This window comes from Triticum urartu, chromosome 7A, assembly GCF_056163025.1.
Source record: "Triticum urartu cultivar PI428250 chromosome 7A, HENAU_Tu73, whole genome shotgun sequence".
In the NCBI taxonomy this organism is placed as follows: Eukaryota; Viridiplantae; Streptophyta; class Magnoliopsida; order Poales; family Poaceae; genus Triticum; species Triticum urartu.
The window spans coordinates 8,331,921-8,353,527 of NC_141879.1; the positions used below are offsets into that span (position 1 = coordinate 8,331,921).

Sequence of the window (21,607 nt, forward strand, 5' to 3'; positions counted from 1 at the left end):
CAACATGTACGGAGCAACTAGGTTGGAAAGAAGAGACTGAACGCACTGCGAAAAATTAGGGTCCCTTATTTCTTTTCCCACTGTTTTGAACACGATGTAAGACTAAGTGTAGACTCAACATAATATAACACTGTTTAGAAGTTTCTAATAATTGTTAAGCTGGATTTAATAGTGTTATGTTAATTTTTTATAAAATATGGGAGAAGGGAACAGAACATGTAGTAAAAGTGCTTGTCAGGTTATCTTCAGTAAGGTTGTCAACTATGGCTTGTTCATTGAGCACAATAGGCTGCGCCGCCGCAAGACGGCTCCAGAACTGCATTCTCTCAGCGGCAGGGCCGGGTAGCACGTGAAGAGGTTTGTGTCAAGCGTGTATCAACTATCAACCTGCAAACACATTACTGTACTTGTTAGTGCCCACTACTGTAGTACTCTCTCAGTTCCTCTTTCTCCAAAGATATAGTATATAACTATACAGAGAGAAAAACAGAGATCCATGCTTGTAGTGAGTTTGATACCCAAGTGTTGACAGCAAACGACAAATGAATGATGAATCTGACGAACTTGCGTGCCTTCTGAAACAGTGCAGGATGTTATTTCAGTAGTACTCTAAAACAATCAGAGCATGATTTTCTTTTCTTTCTTTTTTTGAGGAAAAGAGCATGCTATTTTTTGGTGGTGGTGCGCAGTTTATAATGCAAAATGGGTCTTCATAGTAGTACATGATAGGTACAAGGATGAAACTACTGAAATGATGTTAAAATACTCAAACTGCAGGAAAGATACAGGGATCAAATTAATGGCATGACGAGTTGGCCTGTGAAGAAGAATTTAATGGCAGCCGTGTAAGTGGCAGCAGCAAATTAGTTGAGGGGAAACGTAGAGGAAGGGGAGAGGAGCGTGCGCACGAAAGGAATTTGACTGTGCATCACCGGCGGTGGAGATCGAGAGGCGGCGGCGGCGGTCGGAGTCGGGGGAGGAAGGATGCAGTGCGCGGGAGCTCCAAGAGGTGAGGAACCGGACTTGAGGAACGTCGACGGACGGGTCGTTGCCCCGTCCGACAATGTACTCGTGCCGTACCGGCGGCGTGTGGTGCGTGCGTTTGGCCGCCTCCGACGACGGCACGGGCACGGGCACGAGCAGGGGACAGCAGCCTCCTCTGTCCCCGTCCCAACTCGGCTGCGCCACAACGGCGTATCCCACCTCTCCGGCCGCATCATCTCCCGCGGATCCAGACCGGCCGACCCCAACGCCGGCGACGGAAGACCAGACGAGGGAGGTGTGGTTTGCTCTAATTTGACTGTCCTACAGTTGTCGAGGCTGTATTCTTGATGCAAGCCCTCGTCAGCTTCGAGGAAGTAGGTGCTGACGGGTGGACCCATCCTGTCATACTACCTCGATTTTTTTTTGAAACGAATACCTCGAAATTTCGGACCAGACCCAAATCTAAACCTAATACAGTAGAATAACAATAAAACAAAATGGCTTCTGGAATCCGCAAAATATTACTGTAGAACCAAAAGTTTGGATGTGCGTTCGCTGTAGAATGGCGTTAACTGGGACCTGAACCCGCTACTTGTTCTCGTTTGTTGATTTCTCTAATAGAAATCGAAGGGGAAACCCTCCTTAACTAAAAAAAAGAGAAAAATGTTAACGCTCATATAAATATCAAAAGCCGCCGAAATCATCCTTTGGGAAACATAATAGTATAATGGCTGAAATTAGATGCACCAATGAGTGCAGTTTCCCAGCAAACCATCAGAACAACCTATAATAGTACTACTGTATATCGGCCATTAAGAAACAAGGGGGGTGTTTGTTTCCAGGGATTTCTTTGTGTAGGGACTAGAAAAAATTCTTCTTAAAGACTTTTTTACTAAACGGGAGGGACTTTTTAGGGACTAAACTAAGCATTTGAGACTAAATGAAGACATCCATTGACCCGCCACCCCATGGTGTTGTTTGATTGTTATTTTTCTATATACTAGGGGCAACATGGTCATTTAATAACCTCTAGGAAGGGACTAGGGACTTTTTAGTTTTTGAAAACAAACAGAGAGGGACTTTTTAGTTGGGACTAGAAAAAGTCCTAGGACTTATGAACCAAACAGGGCCTGAGCCAGCTACTACCAGACTATGGAAAAGAATGGGTGGTCGGCAGTGAAACAATGCTGCCCCGCAAAAAAAGAAAAGAGCGGTAAAAAATGGTGCCGCATGCGTTGCGTATTTGGTTCGAGCTACTAGTACTATCAACTGACCTTCAATAAAAAAAAAAGAGAGAGAAAAGAAGCTACTATCAACCGACCAAAATGAAAATGTGCACGCACCTTCGATCTGGATGGATAAATCAGAAGCGGACTGCTGCTGCGGCGGATCGTGGTACTGATACGGTGGAGAGAAAATACTTTGGTGATACGGTGGTGAGGTGACGGCCTACTATTTATACCAGGGAAAAGGAAGGATCCCACGTCTGGGCGTCGCAGGGGACGGGGTTGCATGCAGATCTTTTTTTTTCTTTTTTTATTGCAGATACAGATCTTAGAGCATCTACAGGACTCCTAAAGTACCACCGGTCGTGGGCGTGCAAATGTTCATTTGTCCAGTAGTGTTGTTCATTTTTTTATCTTCTCATTATTAATAATCATGGGTGGAATCTTGTCGCTTTTTTCCTCCATTGCAGATTCCAGATTTTTCTAAGTAGACATCTCCAAAGACATGATTAGCTGATTTTGCAACAGACAAAAGATAAACTACATATGAACGGAAATAGCCAAGTGTTATGCTTTCCGGAAACGGCACCAGAAAATAGATATGAGGTCAGTTTTTTTTACCAGGCATTGACTCGAACGTCTAGGGAGGAAATAGGGGGTCCGGCTATAGATGTTCTTTGTGCATCTACAACTAGACTTCTCAAACGCCACATATATGTCCGGGCGGACATGCCCCGAACCCTTTTCCTCTTTTCTCTTCTCCCTCGTCCGCGTTGGCCCTCAACCGGATCTATATATGATATAATATACATTGAAATACTATGCAGGGTTGCCGAAAAATAGTCAAAATAAAAGATCAATAAGTTTTGTCGAGTGGCGAAACTATATTGTTAAAGTATTCTTATGAAATATACTAGTGCGTCAAAGCAAGAAAAGGCGGAAGAAGACATCCAAGTGCGTGAATCGGGAAACAGTCAAGGAGGACGTAACGCAAACCAGGAAGAAAGCCCAAGTGCGTGAAGCGGGAAAGAGGAAGCCACATAAAAGTCAAGGCACGGTTTCGTTTCAACGCTGCACGGCTTCTCTTCCATACTGTACTAAACTTTGGTTGTTCCGGGATCCACTCTAGGTGGATATATTTGCTTGTTTCTGGATATTTGCGTGCAGATCGGTGGTGTCTCTCCCTGCTGAGCGGTTACCGGTGTTGGGGCGTCAGTCACGGTTCTGTACTAAACTTGCGCGGACGCCATCATGGTACGTCTGACAACTCTCGGACTCATCCTTGTGCTCTACGTGTTTGACGCATTGTCCGGCCTGTTTTATTTTTTATTTTCTAGGAACATGATGAATTCTGATGCTTTGTAAGACAAGGAGTATGGACCGACTAATTTTCTAAGAACCGAAAAGAATATATTTTCAACTTGTAGATTAATGTACGCAATCTCCAAAAACTATTTATGCTACATGTGGAACTAAGTGACTATAAGAATTCAATTATAACAACCATGCAAATTATACCATAAATAATAAAAGGAAACACAGAAATTTGCTGATGTATCAATTTATTACTCCCTCTGTTCCTAAATATAAGTTTTTCTAACGATTTTAATAAAGACTATATACGGATATATATAGACATATTTTAGAGTGTAGATTTACTCATTTTGCTCCGTATGTAATCCGCATTGGAATCTCTAAAAGGACTTATATTTAGGAGCGGAGGGAGTATGTGCTACTAGTATACATGTCCAAAGCACATGTGACAGAAAGTAACATGAAATGTTAGTAACATGGACTTTAATAGTACTCAACTATGTTACACTGGTAGAAAAATGGCCTGTTGTCTCGGTTCGTAAGGGCCTTTAGTCCCGGTTCCTGAACCGGGACTAAAGTGTCGGTACTAATGCCCCGTACCTTTAGTCCCGGTTCAATCCAGAACCGGGACTGATGGGCCTCCACGTGGCCTGTGCGCGGAGCCCAGGCAGGAGACCCTTTGGTCCCGGTTGGTGGCACCAACCGGGACCAATAGGCATCCACGCGTCAGCATTTCTGTGGCTGGGGTTTTTGTTTTTTTTTAAAAGGGGGGGTTGGGGGTTTTGGGGGGTTAATTTAGGTGTTTCATATATTGTGTTAGCTAGCTATAATTAATAGAGAGAAGTGTCCTCTCTTATGTCCGTGCTTGGTCGACGCTACGTACTATACATACGTATAGAGAGGAGTAGACACGCTAGTTAGCTAGTAAGCAAACAAAGGAAACAGAAGATCGTCATGAACATATATGCATACAGAGAGAAGTGATATCGACCACCTCTCCTTCTCCGAGAGATTGGTCGAACAACAAGTTCTCGTATATCTATCCGACACTACCGGCTACATATATACAATAATTATCTCTTACAAATATAATCATACGGACTCATGATCCACATAGTATTCTCCGTCTTCAGCGATCACTTGGTCAAGAAAGAATGCCGCCAATTCCTCTTGAATTGCTCGCATGCGAGCTGGTGCTAGGAGTTCATCCCGCTTCCGAAACATCTAATTTGAAGAAAGGGGTCAATACATATATATATATATATATATATATATATATATATATATATATATATATATATATATATGAATGAATGAAACTCAATACAAATGATGGTAATAAAATAAAATTGTGAATGTTGTTATTTACGTACTTCATATTGTTCGTCAGAGTACCCGCTCCGCTCACAGGTTGTGTGGCGGATGGACTCGCAGACGTAGTATCCACAGAAATCATTTCCTTTTTCCTGTCACAACCACTTTACAAGAAATAGAGGTCAATCAAACTGATAAGCAAGAATGCTAAATGGTATTGATGAAACTAGCGCTTGAATCACTAGGAGATGCGCGGAACATGCTACTATAGTACTTACTTTCGGGTGTCTAAATTCCAGCTCCTTCGGCAGTCCCGGAACTTTTCTGGTGAATTTTCTCCAAACCCTGCCGGACAAAGAAAACAATTACTTACTATCAGGAAATGAACAAAGTTGCTGATATGATGGATAATGATCGATTTAACTTACTTCTTGAGGATTTCAGTCATGTCCGCATACTCCTGGGGATCTTTTCGTTTAGAGTCCAAGACGGTTACTACTCCCTGCTCAAGCCTAATCTCTAGAAGAATATAGTGGAAACTGCACACGCATGCATAACTCATCAATTACATTACTATAACCTGGACTAATATATAAGGGAAACCGAATATGCACAATTATATCCCTTCCTTTGGTATCTTGTATAGTTCCAGATTTTGCTTCTCGGGTCCATCTCTTTAAAAGATAATGGTTTGGCAATAACTTGATATTCATCAAGTCAAGAACTTTTAAAGCATGCGCACACAATACTCCGGTCCTTTTAAACTGAAAACAGCTACAAGAAGCCGTTTGCTCCAAAGGATCACCGACAACTATGCGCTCTAGTTCGGAACTCAAATCACCATTAGCCCTCACAATTGTAACAGCATATGTATTATCTCCATCCAATGCTCTACTACATGCAGCCATGGATCTTCTATATTCAGATTTGAATGCTTCAAATATGGTCGGTGTGTAAGCTTCGCTTGTTTGCAACAACATAGGAGTCTCCATCCCTATTCTAGGCAGTTCTTTAGTAGCTTCAAATTCTGCATCTAGCTCCTTGTTTCTTTTTCCTTGCACAGCCCTTTCAAAATGTTTTAAGAAGCGAATGATGTCAAAATCTGATTTGAGATGTTTCTTCAAATCACTATTGAAACTCTCACTTAATTGTGTGCTTCTCATTCCCAATGTGAAAACATCCCTCATGTAACATTCAGTCCACTTTTCTTTTAACTTGTAGATGCTATCTAGCCATGAGGCCTTCTTCTTATCCACCTTATTTCTCATGATGTCAAATGCCTCTTCAAAGGCTGCCTCGTCCTCAGTATTATACATACAAGCGCTGAAATCTAAGAGGATATGAGGTTCTTCATCTTCATCTTCCTCTTTTTTTGATTCTTCAACTTTGCTATTGCACAAGTGCTTGACGGCATTTTGCATGATGTGGTAGGTGCACAAGCCATGCCATGCTTGGGTGAAAACATCCCCAACAGCCAATCCCATTGCCGTGTCTTGATCGGTAAATATAGCTCTAGGTTGCTTTCCGTTGTGTGCCTCTACAAAAGCCTCAAATAACCATTTGAAAGAGCCACGTGTTTCATCAAACAAAAGAGCAACGCCAAAAATAACGGTCTCTCTAAAATGATTGAATCCGACAAAAACACCAAAAGGCCTATATTCTTTGTTTGTGCCAAAAGTAGTGTCAAAGGCGATAACATCTCCAAAGTGTGCATAATCAATGCATATCTTTGCATCAGCCCAGAATATAGTACTTATTTGTTCTTCGGAATCCAATTGTAAAGTATACTGGAAAGACGGATTCTCAGCCTGCTTTTGTTGAAAATACTTCAACATGCTTCCCGCCTGACCATATGCTAACTTTCTTTGGCGCCTGCTCTGCAAGTGATTTTTGTGATCACGAGGCGTGTAGCTGAGATTCATTGGCCCCCCAACAAGGCGACTAGCCAAGTCATGTGCATGCCTTGGCCTAATTCCAGAGTCATCGGCAGCCTCAATTTCAACGGTTTGCAATTCTGAAATCCTCCGTTGTGATGACATCAAACGGAAAGTTTGTGGTAAGTAGACACCATGATTGTGAGCAAGCACTACCTCCACCACTTCATAATGTCCTGCCACTCGATCTAATGAAAGACACGTATGGACATCACAATCTGTTCTTGTTTCAGCTCTAGGGTTCTTTGTGAGATGATCCCTCTTGTCGTGTACTCGACGACCCTCCTTTGCACACACATATCTACATGAAGTTACCACTCCATCAATTTTACTTTTCCAGCTTGACCTTTTTCTGACCTCAAAACCTGCCCGGCCTCCATAGTTAACCTAAAATGACTATGCCTCAGCCAAGTCTGTGAATTTCTGACCAACTTGAGGTAAGGACGTACGAATCACATTCTCCCTGCACCAAAATAAATATATAGGTAATTCCAGTGTAAGCCTAACTTGCTATAGATCTAGATGTCAGCAAAGGAATTCCAGTGTAAGCCTAACTTACTTGTTGGTTTTTGCCATTATCTCTTAATTTGAAGACATGAACTTAATAATTACTGCAGGAATCATGAACAAATACAAGTAAGAAAATTTCCAATTTGTGAAGAAAATACAAGACAAAGAGGGGAGATTTGTGGTTGCTACCTGTAATTTGGAAGGAGGAGGAGGAGGAACGATGGCTGGAATCGATCGCCAGAAGTTTTCCTCGATCGGCCAGCTGATTTCCTTGGAGTTGCCGCAGCGATCGCCCAAAGCTGAGACAGCACGCGACAGAGCAGCGCAGCACACGTTTCCCGCCAAAATCCTCTCGTGCTCCCGCTTGAAGTTTTGTTTTCCCTCCACTGTGTTGAAGTAGACCTTAAGGTGGGCTATGAAATCTGGGCTGGGCTGCTTATTTTAGGCTGAGTGAGGGATCGAAAGAAGCAGCCGACCGATCGAGAACGAGCGGCATCTGGCGTGCGCTGGGCTGCCTCTGACTTGCTATAAGCAAGTTAGAGAATCTGCCGCCCATCTCTGTCTCCCTCTCTACGCAGCATTCCTCTCCCCTTCTCTTCTCCTCTCCACCATCCCATCGGCGTCGATCCGGCCGGAGACGTTAGATCTGTCGCCGCTGGGGTCGCCGCTAAGGCCGCCGGGTCTGGATCCGGACGAGATGAAGCTCTTGTTGCGCAGGCGACCTGGGACGGCTGGCCGTGCCCGAGTGGGAGGCCCACCGTCGGTGTGCCGGTACGGTACGCCCATTCCTCACCACTTCGAGCTCCCGTGCACTGCATCGCCAGTCTTCCAGCCTTTCTTCTCCAACTCCGGCCACCGCCGCCTCTCGATCTCCACCGCCCGTGATTAACCGTCAGATTCCTGTGGTGAATACGCTCCTCTCTTCTCCTTCTACGTTTCCCCTCAACCAATTTCATGCCTCCTCTCCGCTGTGACTAAGTGGTAAGCAGCACTCCATGAATTGATCAGCAGCTGGGTTCTGACTTCTGAATGTTGTCATCTGATTTGCACCAGTAACTGAATCCTAGTAGAGCATGCCCCCCTTCCCTTGTACTTAGAATATATCAATACACGTTATAGGTTATAGTAGGTGCAGGCTACGTACGGCCAATTTCAGATATCATCATTTCAGTAGTTTGTTCCATGTATGGGTTTCCTGTCAACATTTTGCTGTCAAACTTAATAATTACAAACATTCATCTCTATTTATATCTCTTTATTTAGTAATTACTACTCCCTCTGTTCCTAAATATAAATCTTTGTGGAGAGAGATTCTAATATAGATTACATACGAAGCAAAATGAGTATGTACACTCTAAACTACGTCTATATACATACGTATGTAGTCCATATTGAAATCTCTAAAAGACCTATATTTAGGACCGGAGGGAGCATATGTGTATACATGTTTGGAGGAGACAATAATACTGAATACTAATAAATAATATGTTTGCAGGCTGATACGTCCTTGACACAAACCTCATCACGCGCTACACCGCCGCTGAGAGAATGCAGCTTTGGAGCCGTCCTGCCAAGACACTGCCTATTGCGCTCAATGGACAAGCCATAGTCGACAGCCTTACTGAAAATAATAAGAGAAGGGTGTGGGCTAGCAGAATAGTAAGGGATGACGAATTGTACATAGTGCAGATTCAAGGCATTCCTAGCATCAGTCTCCCAACTTCACTGGTCGTCAAGAAGTGCCAGATCGTGAACCTAGCACCACAAGTAGATGAAAATGTCAAGTACCGCTACAATTTGGAGATGTTCCTGTTAGCCAGCAACCCGCACGACAACATCATCAAAGTCGTAGACCTCATCCAGAGGGAAGACGCCATCATGCTTGTTTATGAGTATCCGGTGAATGGCAGCCTTCAATCCTGGCTGCACCAACCCATGGATGCTGGTCGGCCGCTGAGCTGGCCAGAGAGGAGGGTCATTGCCATCAGCATGGCCAAAGGGATCTGCCACATGCATTACAGATGCAAAAAGCCGATTATCCACCACAACATCAACTCCAACAACATCTTGCTTGATCAGAATTTCAAGCCCGTGATAGCCAGTTTTGACGCCGCACAAATGAACATGGCCAGGCTCGACCAACCGTTGCCAATTGCGGGCCTGCCTCTTGGTAACTTTGGCTACGCAGCTCCAGGTATGTTGGCCGATCGATGCACGTTATGGAATTCTGTCTTGACTAGCTTTGTCTTTTAACTAATACTAATAAATGATTAACTGCAGAATATGGGGTCGCAGCAAGCGAGCTGACGGAGAAGGTTGACACTTACAGCTTTGGGGTGCTCATGCTGGAGCTCGTCACGGGGCGGATGGCCAATGAAGCTGGAGCGGATGGTCATTTGGCGACTTGGGCGCGGAACAACTTCACCAAACTGATGGCAAACCAACAGGAAATGTTCCAGAGTGCCGTGGACAGGGACATCCCAGATCAAGCGCGGTACATGGAGGAGATGGCAACTGTGTTTAGGCTGGGTGTTGATTGCACCACTGTTGATCCACAGAAAAGGCCGTCCATGCGGATGGCTCTCAAACGACTCCGCCGCGGCTGTGGGCGTGGCCCATTCCATGGTCTCCTCACCTGCTATCTGTTGTGATGCTTGTTGTCTTTTCTAGATGTCACGATTGAATGGTTCATATGATGACTCGGTTGAATAAATTTGTAGATACATCTCTAGTACAAGTAGTGATGTGGACTGTCCTGCCTTTTTCCGAGAACATTTTGCTGTCCTGTTGTGTTCACCTCTGCAAAATTTTGCTGCTTGTTTTCCTTGTCTGTGTGCAAACTATTCTTGCTGCTACTTGTGAGGACTTGAGCAACTAGTATCTGGCATAACATCATCCTGGGTATTGTTATTTGGTACATTCTGCAGGGTCACGTTTTATGTCTATGTTCCTTCTACTGACTGAAGCAGAACTGAACTACGGAACAGGTCTTGAACATGTACCATGTCTGTGTTTAGCTTGGAGAGCATGTACTAACAATTATCACTATTGTTAGCTAGGTTCATTCTTTTTATGATCCTTTGTTGTTTTTATACCATATTATTTGTATTTTTCCTTGACTATTTGTTCCTGACACCCATATTGCTTTTTTAATCAGGGTGCCCCTGCCATATCCATTGCTACAATGCCTTCTTCCATTACGAGACAGCGATCTTAGGTACTTAATACCAGTTAAACCATCATTCGCAAGAACTTATTATACTGCTGTCTTATAGCTTCATATGTTGTGTTTCCGCGGGTATTCCCCAACAACAGATGTACAGAAAGCTTTCTTTCAGGAGACCAGACTGAACCTGGTCGGTAATCAACCATCTCGTGTGCTCTGCCATTTTGCGGTTTTCCTTAACAAAGTAATATTCTTCTTTTCTGTTCATCTTGCATGTAAATTGCACACCACTCCATCTGCCTCCTCTGATACGGAAGAAGCACTAGCGCCTGCCAAGCTATGAACTGTCAAAAGATTGTTTCTGTTCTTGCTAAATAAGGCATGATATGTGCTAATTGGATGAAACTGTTTCTGTTGTTGCTCGCCATAAAAGTCCAATGTGTTTGTGGAACTGTTTGACAGTGATAGTCATACATGCCTGGGGAGTGGGGAATCAGCTCTGGTGTGAGTGTTAAATCATTAAAAATAACTACCCATGAATTTGTATTCAAAGGATCTTGATCTCTCGGGTAGTTCAGTGTATCTCCAGTGAGTTTAAGGAACTGAAATATAATATGTGGCCATCCCTATTCTGGATGATGGTATGTCAAATAGCTGCTCTAGTCCTCACACCTAGCACTCATAGAAGGAAAACAAGCAGTAGAATTCTGCAGAAGCGAATCACTATTAAGAATACACCGCGACTGACAACCACCAATTCAAGAAGACACAAAAATGTTCAGACTCTATGGGTAGAGACAGCTGATATGTGGATGCAGTTAAAGGGTTATGTGCTGGTGTAGTGCTAACTTAGGAAAATGATATGTTCTTCGGCTTCTAACCGAATCTTGGAACTTTACACTTCGATCTCTTTATGCGACTTCGAAACCTAGCCCAAGTTAATGGGAAGATGTGGTGTGTTAAAATGCCTTTAGAAGTAAAATGGTTCATGTAGTGGCTGCTGAAAAAGATTACTCTGACATGAGATAATCTTGCCAGAATAAACTTGAAATGTAAATGTACCAGATTTAGTTTTTGTGATTGTGGTGAATCTATTGAGCACTCGTTCTTTAGATGTACAGCAGAAAAGCATGTTTGCGTTTTGGTTAAGAGCTCTACTGGCAAGAGCCAACTGGAAGCCAAACTCAAGGATGCGGTTAGTCAGATCAAGGGTGGTACCGTGAGGGGTATTAATTGTGTTCCCAGAATTATTGTGCTTGTAACTTGTCTCGCTGGCGCCATGTATGGCATCTGCTCTTGGTCTTGACCTGTGTTATCTCAATTACAAGTAACAGTTAGGCTGAATTCTGCTGACTGTTATTCAGTACTGCTTTCATTGCCCGGCTGGAAAAACACCAAGTCAGTAACCAAAGGGCAGAAACTAAACACGGACAGACAGAGATTTCACTTAATTAGGAAAAGAAAACATTAAACTAAAAGTATAACACACAAACTACCTGAGAAATCTATAAAGGGAAACGAAATTCTTTTTATTGTGATAGAAGAAAATAGAAAGATCGGACCTAGCAATCAACAGTTGTCACTGCATTCGTTCCAACCTGCCAGCCTTACAAACCAACATAGCGTTCATAGTGGCTGTCAAAATGGCTTAGATATGGCGTAATCATTGGAACTACTGCCAGTTATTCAGTACTCTTGGGTTGCTCAGTACAGTTCCAGTCAGCAGGAGATGCCGACAAGGACCGTTACCACAAAAGTGACCCTGCAGAATATAACAATGTCAGCAACTAGCAACAAAAAGTTTGCACACAGGGCAACAGAGGTCTGCAGAGCAACCATCAGTAGGAATATAGGATAGCAAAATGTACAGGGAAGAAAGGCAAGAGTGGCTCACATTGTTGCTTGTACCTGTAACCGATCAGTTAACCATGTCATCATTCCATATGTGCAAACCCCTAGATCAATTCTATGAGATTTTAATAGAGGGTGCAGATCTAGGGTATTAACCATACAGAATCTTCCAAATGAACTATTCCTAACATGAAGAAAATAAAGAACAACAAAAAAAAACTCAAGATGATAGTTGTTAGGAATAGGCAACTTGTATTCCCATGAGGCCATATATATATATATATACACACACATGTACAGGTGTGGAACATATGCAGGAAACCCATTATACAACGGGATAAATACAAAGGGGTACATGACTTATATTATAACTCTAACACCCCCCCTCAAACTCATGGTGGATGAACAACACTGAGTTTGGAGAGATAAAAGCCATGTTGTGCTCTAGTCTGAGCCTTCGTCAGGAAATCCGCCAACTGTAACTCGGAAGGCACATACTGAAGAGCAATAATCTGATCCTGCACAGCAGCGCGCACATAGAAAGCATCAACACCAATATGCTTGGTGAGCTCATGCTTCACAGGATCGCGTGCAATGCTGATAGCACCTGTACTGTCAGATAAAAGCAGAGTCGGTGTAGTGACAGAAACACCAAAATCCTGAAGTAACCACCGTAACCAAGTCACCTCTGCCGTCAAAAGAGCCATTGCTCGCAACTCAGCCTCGGCACTCGAACGGGAAACTGCAAGCTATTTCTTCGTCTTCCAGGCAATGAGAGAACCACCAAGAAAAACACAGTAAGCAGAAAGTGAACGGCGATCGGAAGGATCACTAGCCCACGTAGCATCCGAATAGGCCTGGAGTTGTAAAGAACTGGAGCGAGGAAAGAATAGACGGTGAGAGATCGTGCCTCGAAGATATCGAAGAACACGAAGGAGATGACTATAGTGAACCGAGGTGGGGGCAGAGACAAACTGACTCAGAATATGAACCGGATAAGAGATGTCCGGACGAGTGACAGCTAGATAGACAAGACTGCCAACAAGATGACGATAACGCGTCGGGTCAGGGAGAGGATCACCATCAGTAGCACGGAGGTGAACATTGAGCTCCATAGGAGTCTCAACAACGCGCTCGTCAGTAAGAGCAGCACGAGCAAGAAGATCCTGGATATACTTTTCCTGGGATATAAAAAAGCCATCAGAGGTAGAAGAGACTTTAATCCCAAGAAAGTAGCGAAGAGGTCCAAGATCAGACATAAGAAACTGCTCACTAAGACGGGCCTTTACAAAGGCAATATACTCGGGGTCATCCCCCGTGATGATCATGTCATCAACATAAAGAAGAAGAAGAGTCCGACCACGAAGAGAAAGGTGAATAAACAATGCTGGATCATGAGCACTTGCTAAAAAACCAGCAGCAGTGATCACAGAGGCAAAGTGCTCAAACCAGGCGCGGGGGGCTTGCTTAAGGCCATAGAGAGAGCGACGAAGATGACATACCATGCCAGCAGGAACAGAATACCCAGATGGTGGCTGCATGTACACCTCCTCACGCAGCTCACCATTAAGAAAGGCATTCTTAACATCAAGCTGAGATATAGACCAGTGGCGTGCAGAGGCAACGGCAAGAAGTGTACGAACAGTGGTCATATGAGCCACAGGAGCAAAAGTCTCGTCATAATCACGACCATGCTCCTGCTGAAAACCACGAGCCACAAGACGAGCTTTGTGACGCTCAAGAGAACCATCGGAGCGAGTCTTAACCTTGTAGACCCACTTACAAGTGATCGGACGGACTCCGGGAGGAAGAGAAACAAGATCCCAGGTACCAGTGCTTTCAAGAGCAGCAATCTCCTCTGCCATCGCAAACTGCCATTCAGGATGAACAACAGCCTGACGGTAAGAAGTCGGCTCAAGAACAGCAGCACCAGCGGTGGGAAATCCAAAGCGATCAACAGGCGGACGAGGACGAGAACGCAAGCCATAAGTAGGCTGAGAGGAAGATGATGACCCATCCACAGAGGCATCGACTGGTCGTGGACGACGAGTGTAATGCTGAGGAAAAGATGGAATAATAGAAGGAGGGATCGGCAAAGTAGAATCAGGGGGTGGCGACGAAGAAGTCACCGGAGATGAAGGTGGAGAATCCGGTGACAGGCTGGGAGAGGAGACCGGGGAGGAAGTCACCGGAGATGAAGGTGGAGAACCCGGTGACATGCTAGGCGAGGAGACCGGGGAGGATGGTGGCTGCAAATCAACTAGATGTGGAGAAGGAGAGGAAGTGGAACGGAGAGGTACAGTCTCGGCGGGGGTAATGGTGAGTCAGGAAAAGTGAGGAAAGAGATATCCTGCACTGAAAAAGTCGAGGAAGATGGGCGTGGGTAGAAGGGACGAGACTCTTCAAAAGTCACATCTCGAGAGATACGCATCCGACGACCAATAGGATCCCAACAACGATAGCCCTTATGCTCATCACTGTAGCCTAAGAAGACACACTCAACAGACTGAGCGGTCAGTTTGGTGCGTTCGCGAGAGGCAAGAAGAACATAGCAAACACAACCAAACGAGCGAAGCATCGAATAATCGGGAGAACGATCAAAAAGTCGCTCGAAAGGAACACCACCCTGTAGAGCAGCGAAAGGCTGTATATTGATAAGATAGGTGGATGTGGAGACGGCCTCAGCCCAAAAATGAGGCGGGAGAGAGGCAGCAATCATCAATGCATGAGCCGTCTCAAGAAGATGTCGATGCTTTCGCTCAGCCACGCCATTCTGAGTATGAGCACCAGGAAAAGAGAATTGAGAGAGAGTCCCGTGCTCAGCAAGAACACCACACAACATCTTAGAGATATACTCGCCAGCGGAGTCAGCACGAAAAACACGAATGGTTGAAGAGAACTGAGTATGAACCATGGCAGCAAAACGCTTATAAATAGACAACACCTCAGAACGAGAAGTCATGAAATAAAGTCATGTGTAACGAGAGAAATCATCTATGAAAATAATATAGTATTTATGACCACCTTTTGAAGCGAAAGGGGCCGGACCCCATACATCAGAATGGACTAAATCGAAAGGACGCTTAGACACTGACTCACTATGTGAATATGGTAACTGAATCTGCTTGCCAAGACGACAACCCTGACACTCTAAAGAGACATCTCCTGAGACAGACCCCAGAAGGCCTCGACAAACTAAAGAAGACAACCGAGAACCACACAGATGACCAAGTTGATGATGCCACTGCTGGAAAGAACCAGTGATGGAGGCGACAGAAGCAGAAGAACTGGCGATGGTGGTGGCAGCAGAAGGAACATGAAGCCAGTCCAACTCCCAAAGACCTTGAGAATCACGGCGGCGAGGGCCAGCCCCAACCAGAGTGTGCGTGTGACGGTCCTGGACAGAACAAGAGTCAACGTCAAGGATGACGCGACAACCAGAATCCGTAAGTTGACCAGCAGAAAACAAATTCATGGTAAGTCGAGGAACATGAGCAACATCAGGAACAGAATAAGAAGGAGTAGTAAGATTGCCTCTACTAGCAACAGAAAGTGGAGTACCATCAGCAGTGAAGACATGAATAGGAGAATCCAGTGATCGAAGAGAGGACAAAGTGGAAGAATGAGAAGACATATGAAAAGAAGCTCCAGAGTCCAGAACCCAGGGGGATGTACCTGACTGTGTAGAGGGTGATTGCTCAGTGCGGGAAGCATCAGTCACAGAACCGGCAGTACCCATCGAGGAAGAACCTGAAGCCGCGAGCAGACGCTTAAGTCTCAGAATATCCTGCTCAGTCAAAGCAATGGCTGAAGCTGTCGAGGTAGATGACGAAGTCCCGGAAGATGATGATCGAGCCTTGCGCAGGTGTTTCTTCTTTGTGTAGCACTGAGACTCAAGATGACCATCATTGTTGCAATAGGCGCAATGTGGACGGGGGCGACCTGAGCCTCCAGAAGGAGTGGGCAAGAGCGGCGGAGCAGTCGAGCGAGAAGGGGCCGGTGGAGCAAGTGGCGTAGGAGCACGAGTAGCAAGCACAGAGGGAACCTCCAGCAAACCAGCACCACGTAAGCGAGTCTCCTCAGCACGAATCTCAGAAAGCGCCTCCATGAGAGAAATACGACCACGAGCAAACAACTGAGCACGCCGGGGCTCAAACTCCTTGCGGAGCCGAGACAAGAACTCATAGACGCGATGAAACTCCAAATTGGCCTGGACAGCCTGGCAACAGGGGCAGGTACGACACCCAGCACTACGAAGAGAATCAAGCTGGCGCCAGATAGCAGAACTCTGTGCATAGAAGTCATCAACAGAAGAGTCACCCTGCTGAAGAGCATGCTCCTGACGGATCACAGAGAGGTATAAGGCATCACCAGAGGGCTGATAGCGCTCACGAAGACGGGTCCACATCTCAAAGACAGTAGAAAGACCCAGAAATTCAGAAGCAAACTGAGGCAGAACAATAGCAGTGAGAACAGCTGCAGCACGAGCATCATCATCAAGCCACTGGGTGTAAACAGACAGAGCACCATGATACGTCTGAAGAGCCTCCTCATAAGCCAAAACCCTCTCATCATAAGCACGATCAGCAGCCTCATCAGCAACCTTAGCCGCATCCTTGGCGGCCTGATTAGCATCCGTAGGAAGAACCGATGGAGTTGGCGGAGTAGGGGCCACCGGAGGAACTGGACGTGGCGGACAGCAGACCTCGCCAGAAAGAACACCCCAAAGACGGATGCCACGCATGTGAATGCGCATGAAGCCAGTAAACTCGGTGTAGTTAGTACCATCAAAGATCACCGGACAGCGAGGGACAGCAACATAGCCCGATGCAGCAGACATTTTTTTTGAGAACCAACGAGAGCACCAGTGACCTGATCGGGCCGGCGCTGGATCGGGCGTCCGCTGGAGAGGACGCGAGCGACGGGCGTCCGCGGGAGAGGGAGCGCTGGGAGATCGAGGCCGGCCCGTCGATCAGGACCCGGCTACAGGATCTTGGCAGCTGGATCGGTCACGAGCGGAACCAGTCGGCTGGAAGCGACGGGCGTCCGCGGGAGAGTGAGCGCTGGGAGATCGATGGAGTCCTGCGATCCAGAGAGCGAACGGGAGCGGCAGCTTGATTACCGATCGGGAGAGCAGGGAGATCGCCCCCTGCGGCCTGCTGCTTCGATCTGGCTAGGCACTCTGCTTCGATCGGGAGCGGCAACAAAGATCTGGAGAGGAGGGATCGATCTGGAGAGGAGGGATCGAACGCACGAGTTGCAGCGTGCGAAAAAATTAACCTAGCTCTAATACCATGTTAGGAATAGGCAACTTGTATTCCCATGAGGCCATAGGCCGATATATATATACATGTGTGGAACATATGCAGGAAACCCCTTATACAACGGGATAAATACAAAGGGGTACATGACTTATATTATAACTCTAACAATAGTTAACATGAGTGAAGTCCAGTGCAGTGCAAAAATTCAGGGTACCTTATTTCTTGTACCACTGTTTTCAAAAAAAATTTAACGATGAGTGTGGATTCAATGTAATATAATAGAATCTTCCAAATGAGCTATTCCTAAGTATGGGATTCTCTGTTTGCACATATGGAGACTGCATAAATCAACCAGATTCTCTGTTAGGCAGGTGAATACAGTTGTATCGCGCCCACGAACTATGAACTCTGAAGAAGTGGGTGTATCCACCCAAGAACAGAAGGAAACAGAAAGGACAATCGTATAAAAGTTAGCTGGTATATATTATATTGATAGCGGATACATCAGATCTACATCCTTTTTTTCTTTTTCTTTTTTTCTTCCTTTTTTTCTTCCTTTTTCCCTTTTTTTCCAGAAGACAATTAGGTGCACAAAGTAAGAGCCTGTTCGGAATGATGTTTTTTTTTTGCGTGGACAACGGTATTTAGCTCAAATCCATACAAAATACCGATATCCACACAAACAATACCACCATTCCAAACAGACTCAAGGCACTTGGATTAGCCAGTGGCGTCACAGTTGATAGCAGGCGAGGAGGCCATGGAATCGAGCATGGCCGCGGCGGAGTCGTTCCAGAACCTTCAGCATGGACGTCCTTTGCTGTGGATCCTCGACGGTGCAGTCCATGCCCAGCTTGAACATGGCCACCATCTCCTTCATGTATGACCCTCGTGGGTGTGGGATGCCCATGCACACGGCTTCTCTGAACCTTTCGTGCCTGTTTGCCATCAGATCATTGCAGTTAGCCCGCGCCCAGATTGCCAATTGACCATCCACTCCAGCCCCATTTGCCACCCGGCCTGTGACGAGCTCCAGCAACACCACACCGAAGCTGTAAATGTCCACATTCTCTGTCAGCTGGCTTGCCGCGATACCATATTCTGCAGATAATCAATTACAATCAGTACTAGTTAGAACTTATAGGACCAAGGTGGTTAAGATAGAATTTCATTGTGCTCACCAATTGCCCAACATACCTGGAGCTGCATACCCAAAGTTAGCAGGAGGCAGGTCCATTATTGGTAACGGTTGATTGAGCCCGGCCATGTTCATCTGCGCAGCACCAAAGCTGGCGATCACGGCCTTGAAATTCTGATCAAGCAAGATGTTGGTAGAGCTGATGTTGTGGTGAACAATCGGTTTATTGCATCCATGGTGCAAGTGGCAGAGCCCTTTGGCCACGCCGATGGCTATGGTCCTCCTCTCCGGCCAGCTCAGTGGCCGGCCAGCCCCCTCCCGCTGGTGCAGCCAGTAGTCAAGGCTGCGGTTCACAGGGTACTTGTAGACAAGCATGATGGCTTCATCCCTCTGGATGACATCTAGCATTTTGATGATGTTGTCATGAGCGATGCTGCCCAATAGGATCATCTCTGACTTGCAGCGGTTCTTGACATTGTCATCCACTCGTAGTGCTGGGTTCACGTTCTGAAACTTGTTGACGACCAGCGTACCAGGGAGACCAATGCCTGGAGTGCGCTGAACATCCACCAAGTAGAGTTGGCCATCCCCTACCATTCTGCTAACCCACACCCTTTTCTTATTATTTTCAGTAAGTTTGTCAACTATGTCTTGATGATCATTGTACTCAATATGCGGCGACATAGGACGGCTGCTATGGTTAAACCTAGGCATTTTCACCGGCCGAGTAGCACTTAAGAGGTTAGTGTCAATGGTGCTCAACCATTCAACCTGCACACAATTATTATTTAACTGTAAGAGATGGATATTCGTAATTACTTTGACAACCAAATGTTGTTGGCAAACAACAAAGAATGATGAATCTGAAGAATTTCAGTTAAGAGAACAAGGCCTTGATATTTCTGATGGTTGCGCAGTTAAGAGAAGGGGGATCAAAATACTGAAATGATGATAAATTGGTTCTAGCATGCACCAACTATAACTTTGTTGGGTATTTATGTCTACCAGGATTCAGTTACTACTAGTGCATAGATGACATTCAGAAGCCAGCTGGCACCAACGGAAGTATTCAGTTTAGGGAGCCGTTGCTTACCACTTGCTACTAGAACAGAGAGAGCAGAGAGGAGGTTGGTGGTGAAGAACAGGGCAGCAGGCCAGCAGTGGACGTGTGACGGGCATGTCAGGAGGTTCCTTCTGTTGGTCGCAGCGGCGTCGGAGATGACTACGGCGGCAGCCGTCCCAACTCGTCTGCGCGACAAGAGCGACGGCGGGCGGCTCCATCATCTCCTCCGGATCCAGATCCGGGTGGCCTCCGCGGCGACCCCAACGCCGACAGATCGGAGGTAGAAATAAATGGGGAATGGAACAAGGGAGGGAGAGATGAGGTGGCACCGTGGGAGTGGAAATCCAATATCCACTGTACGTGACGTCAGCATTTACTTATGCCCTGACTGTCGGACCACATATGTCAGTTGGGCTTACATACAATAGTTAGAAAACTAAACTCTTGTAAGTTGCACGCACAAAACAAACCAACATAATTCTATAAAGTTCAGTGACTTGGTTATGAAATGGGCTGCAAAATTTTCTATACTTTTGCATATTTATTTAGATGATGTTAGGAACTTTTTGTTCGTCACAGAATTAGTAATAACTCTCAATATCAGAAGATGTTGAAGTTATAAATGTGAATTTGTCAAGTTTTTATAGCTGAAATTCTATCTCACTACTTCTCATAACCAAGCCAAGTTTTTATAGCTGAAATTCTATCCGTGTAGCTTGACCAAGACAAATAAATGAATGGATTGCTTGATGTAGCTTGTTTACGAGTTAATCAACTACTCTCACTAGTATCAAAAAACATCTTACATTATGGGATGGATGAAATACTACTATATAATGAGCTCCCTCATAGAAAATTAAAATACTAGATAATGAGCTGAGCTACTCCTGGTATATATATATACCTCGGTTCGGATCATAAACTTGTGGCCGCTGCTGCCGTCGCCGTCGCCACTTCCGCTTGTGATGAATCAGGGTGGAATGGATGGTATACTGTCGCCATTCGCCGGGCGTATATATAGCACACACAGAAAAGATTCGACCAGATCGAGCGAGGTTTTTTGTTGACAAAAATGTGCATGCGGATGGTGACATCCTCAGGCGCCAGCTTCGCACAAATTTAGGCCCATCGATAGTCTTGCACCCTCGTGCGTTTTATTGGACGAGGCCCTGTGCGCCGGTGAAGCATTGTTTTTGATGATTTTTTTTGCGAAAATATTTATAAAGATTCACGGAAGCACAAAGCACCCCAACCATAATAAAAATTACATCAAGGTTCATGGACAACCGAACGATCATTGCTGCCGACGCGCCGCTATCGCCGCTCTCATACCGAGCGGGCCTTCGATGACAGTCGGGAAGTCTTCATGCATGTGCCCCTAAGGACCATCGTTCGGGAGCCGCATTCGTTGCGATTGAATCTTCAAATCGATCTTAATGATCTGACACCAAATCTCGTAGTTGCACACTGTGTCAGCCTAGTTTTTGAAACTTTTTCTATTCCTGGTTATTTTCAAAATTTTCCATTTGCATTTGGATTTTTCATCAACTCTTTTTGGATTTAGCACTTGGAAATGGTTTTCATTTTCCCTCGAAGTGAGTTCAACCACCCAAAATCATCTCAGAGTCTTATCTCACACCTTTCATCCCAAGCCATGGTTTTCTTCTCGATGAATATTCATTTTCTTCCTCAGAAATATTCATTTCTTCCCTTTGTTATGAGGCAAACATCATTTCTGCTTCATATTGATTCATCAAATAATTCCCATTGGTCCTTAGCATCATACCTCTACCCAATATCCAAAAATATATCATGGTCCACTACAAATAATCCAGTTTAGCTT

General features: G+C 45.3%; 3 protein-coding genes across 6 annotated transcripts; 1 reads left to right on the forward strand and 2 right to left on the reverse strand.

Moving 5' to 3' along the window:
• Positions 1 to 831: 831 nt before the first annotated feature.
• On the reverse strand, positions 832 to 7,348 carry LOC147956825 (protein FAR1-RELATED SEQUENCE 5-like). Its single transcript, XM_087531468.1, has 6 exons — positions 7,332 to 7,348; positions 7,222 to 7,235; positions 5,453 to 7,137; positions 4,933 to 4,990; positions 1,421 to 1,452; positions 832 to 1,305 (listed from the first exon to the last, which is right to left on the reverse strand). The coding sequence occupies exons 1-6, from the start codon at positions 7,346 to 7,348 to the stop codon at positions 832 to 834; spliced, it is 2,280 nt and encodes a 759-aa protein (XP_087387594.1).
• A 475-nt stretch (positions 7,349 to 7,823) lies between these two features.
• Positions 7,824 to 10,944, forward strand: LOC125518051 (MDIS1-interacting receptor like kinase 1-like). 4 transcript variants are annotated; one of them, XM_087536882.1, is made up of 3 exons: positions 7,824 to 8,263; positions 8,778 to 9,476; positions 9,563 to 10,944. In XM_087536882.1, the coding sequence occupies exons 2-3, from the start codon at positions 8,831 to 8,833 to the stop codon at positions 9,931 to 9,933; spliced, it is 1,017 nt and encodes a 338-aa protein (XP_087393008.1). In that variant the 5' UTR covers positions 7,824 to 8,263; positions 8,778 to 8,830; the 3' UTR covers positions 9,934 to 10,944. The 4 variants fall into 4 exon arrangements, with proteins under 4 accessions (XP_087393008.1, XP_087393009.1, XP_087393010.1 ...); XM_087536883.1 differs by having other exon boundaries at positions 7,824 to 8,187; XM_087536884.1 differs by having other exon boundaries at positions 7,824 to 8,058.
• A 7,072-nt stretch (positions 10,945 to 18,016) lies between these two features.
• Positions 18,017 to 20,083, reverse strand: LOC147956826 (MDIS1-interacting receptor like kinase 1-like). The gene is made up of 3 exons (XM_087537198.1): positions 19,795 to 20,083; positions 18,761 to 19,472; positions 18,017 to 18,664 (listed from the first exon to the last, which is right to left on the reverse strand). Exons 2-3 carry the CDS (start codon positions 19,413 to 19,415, stop codon positions 18,297 to 18,299), a joined length of 1,023 nt encoding a protein of 340 aa, XP_087393324.1. The 5' UTR covers positions 19,416 to 19,472; positions 19,795 to 20,083; the 3' UTR covers positions 18,017 to 18,296.
• Between the last annotated feature and the right edge of the window lie 1,524 nt (positions 20,084 to 21,607).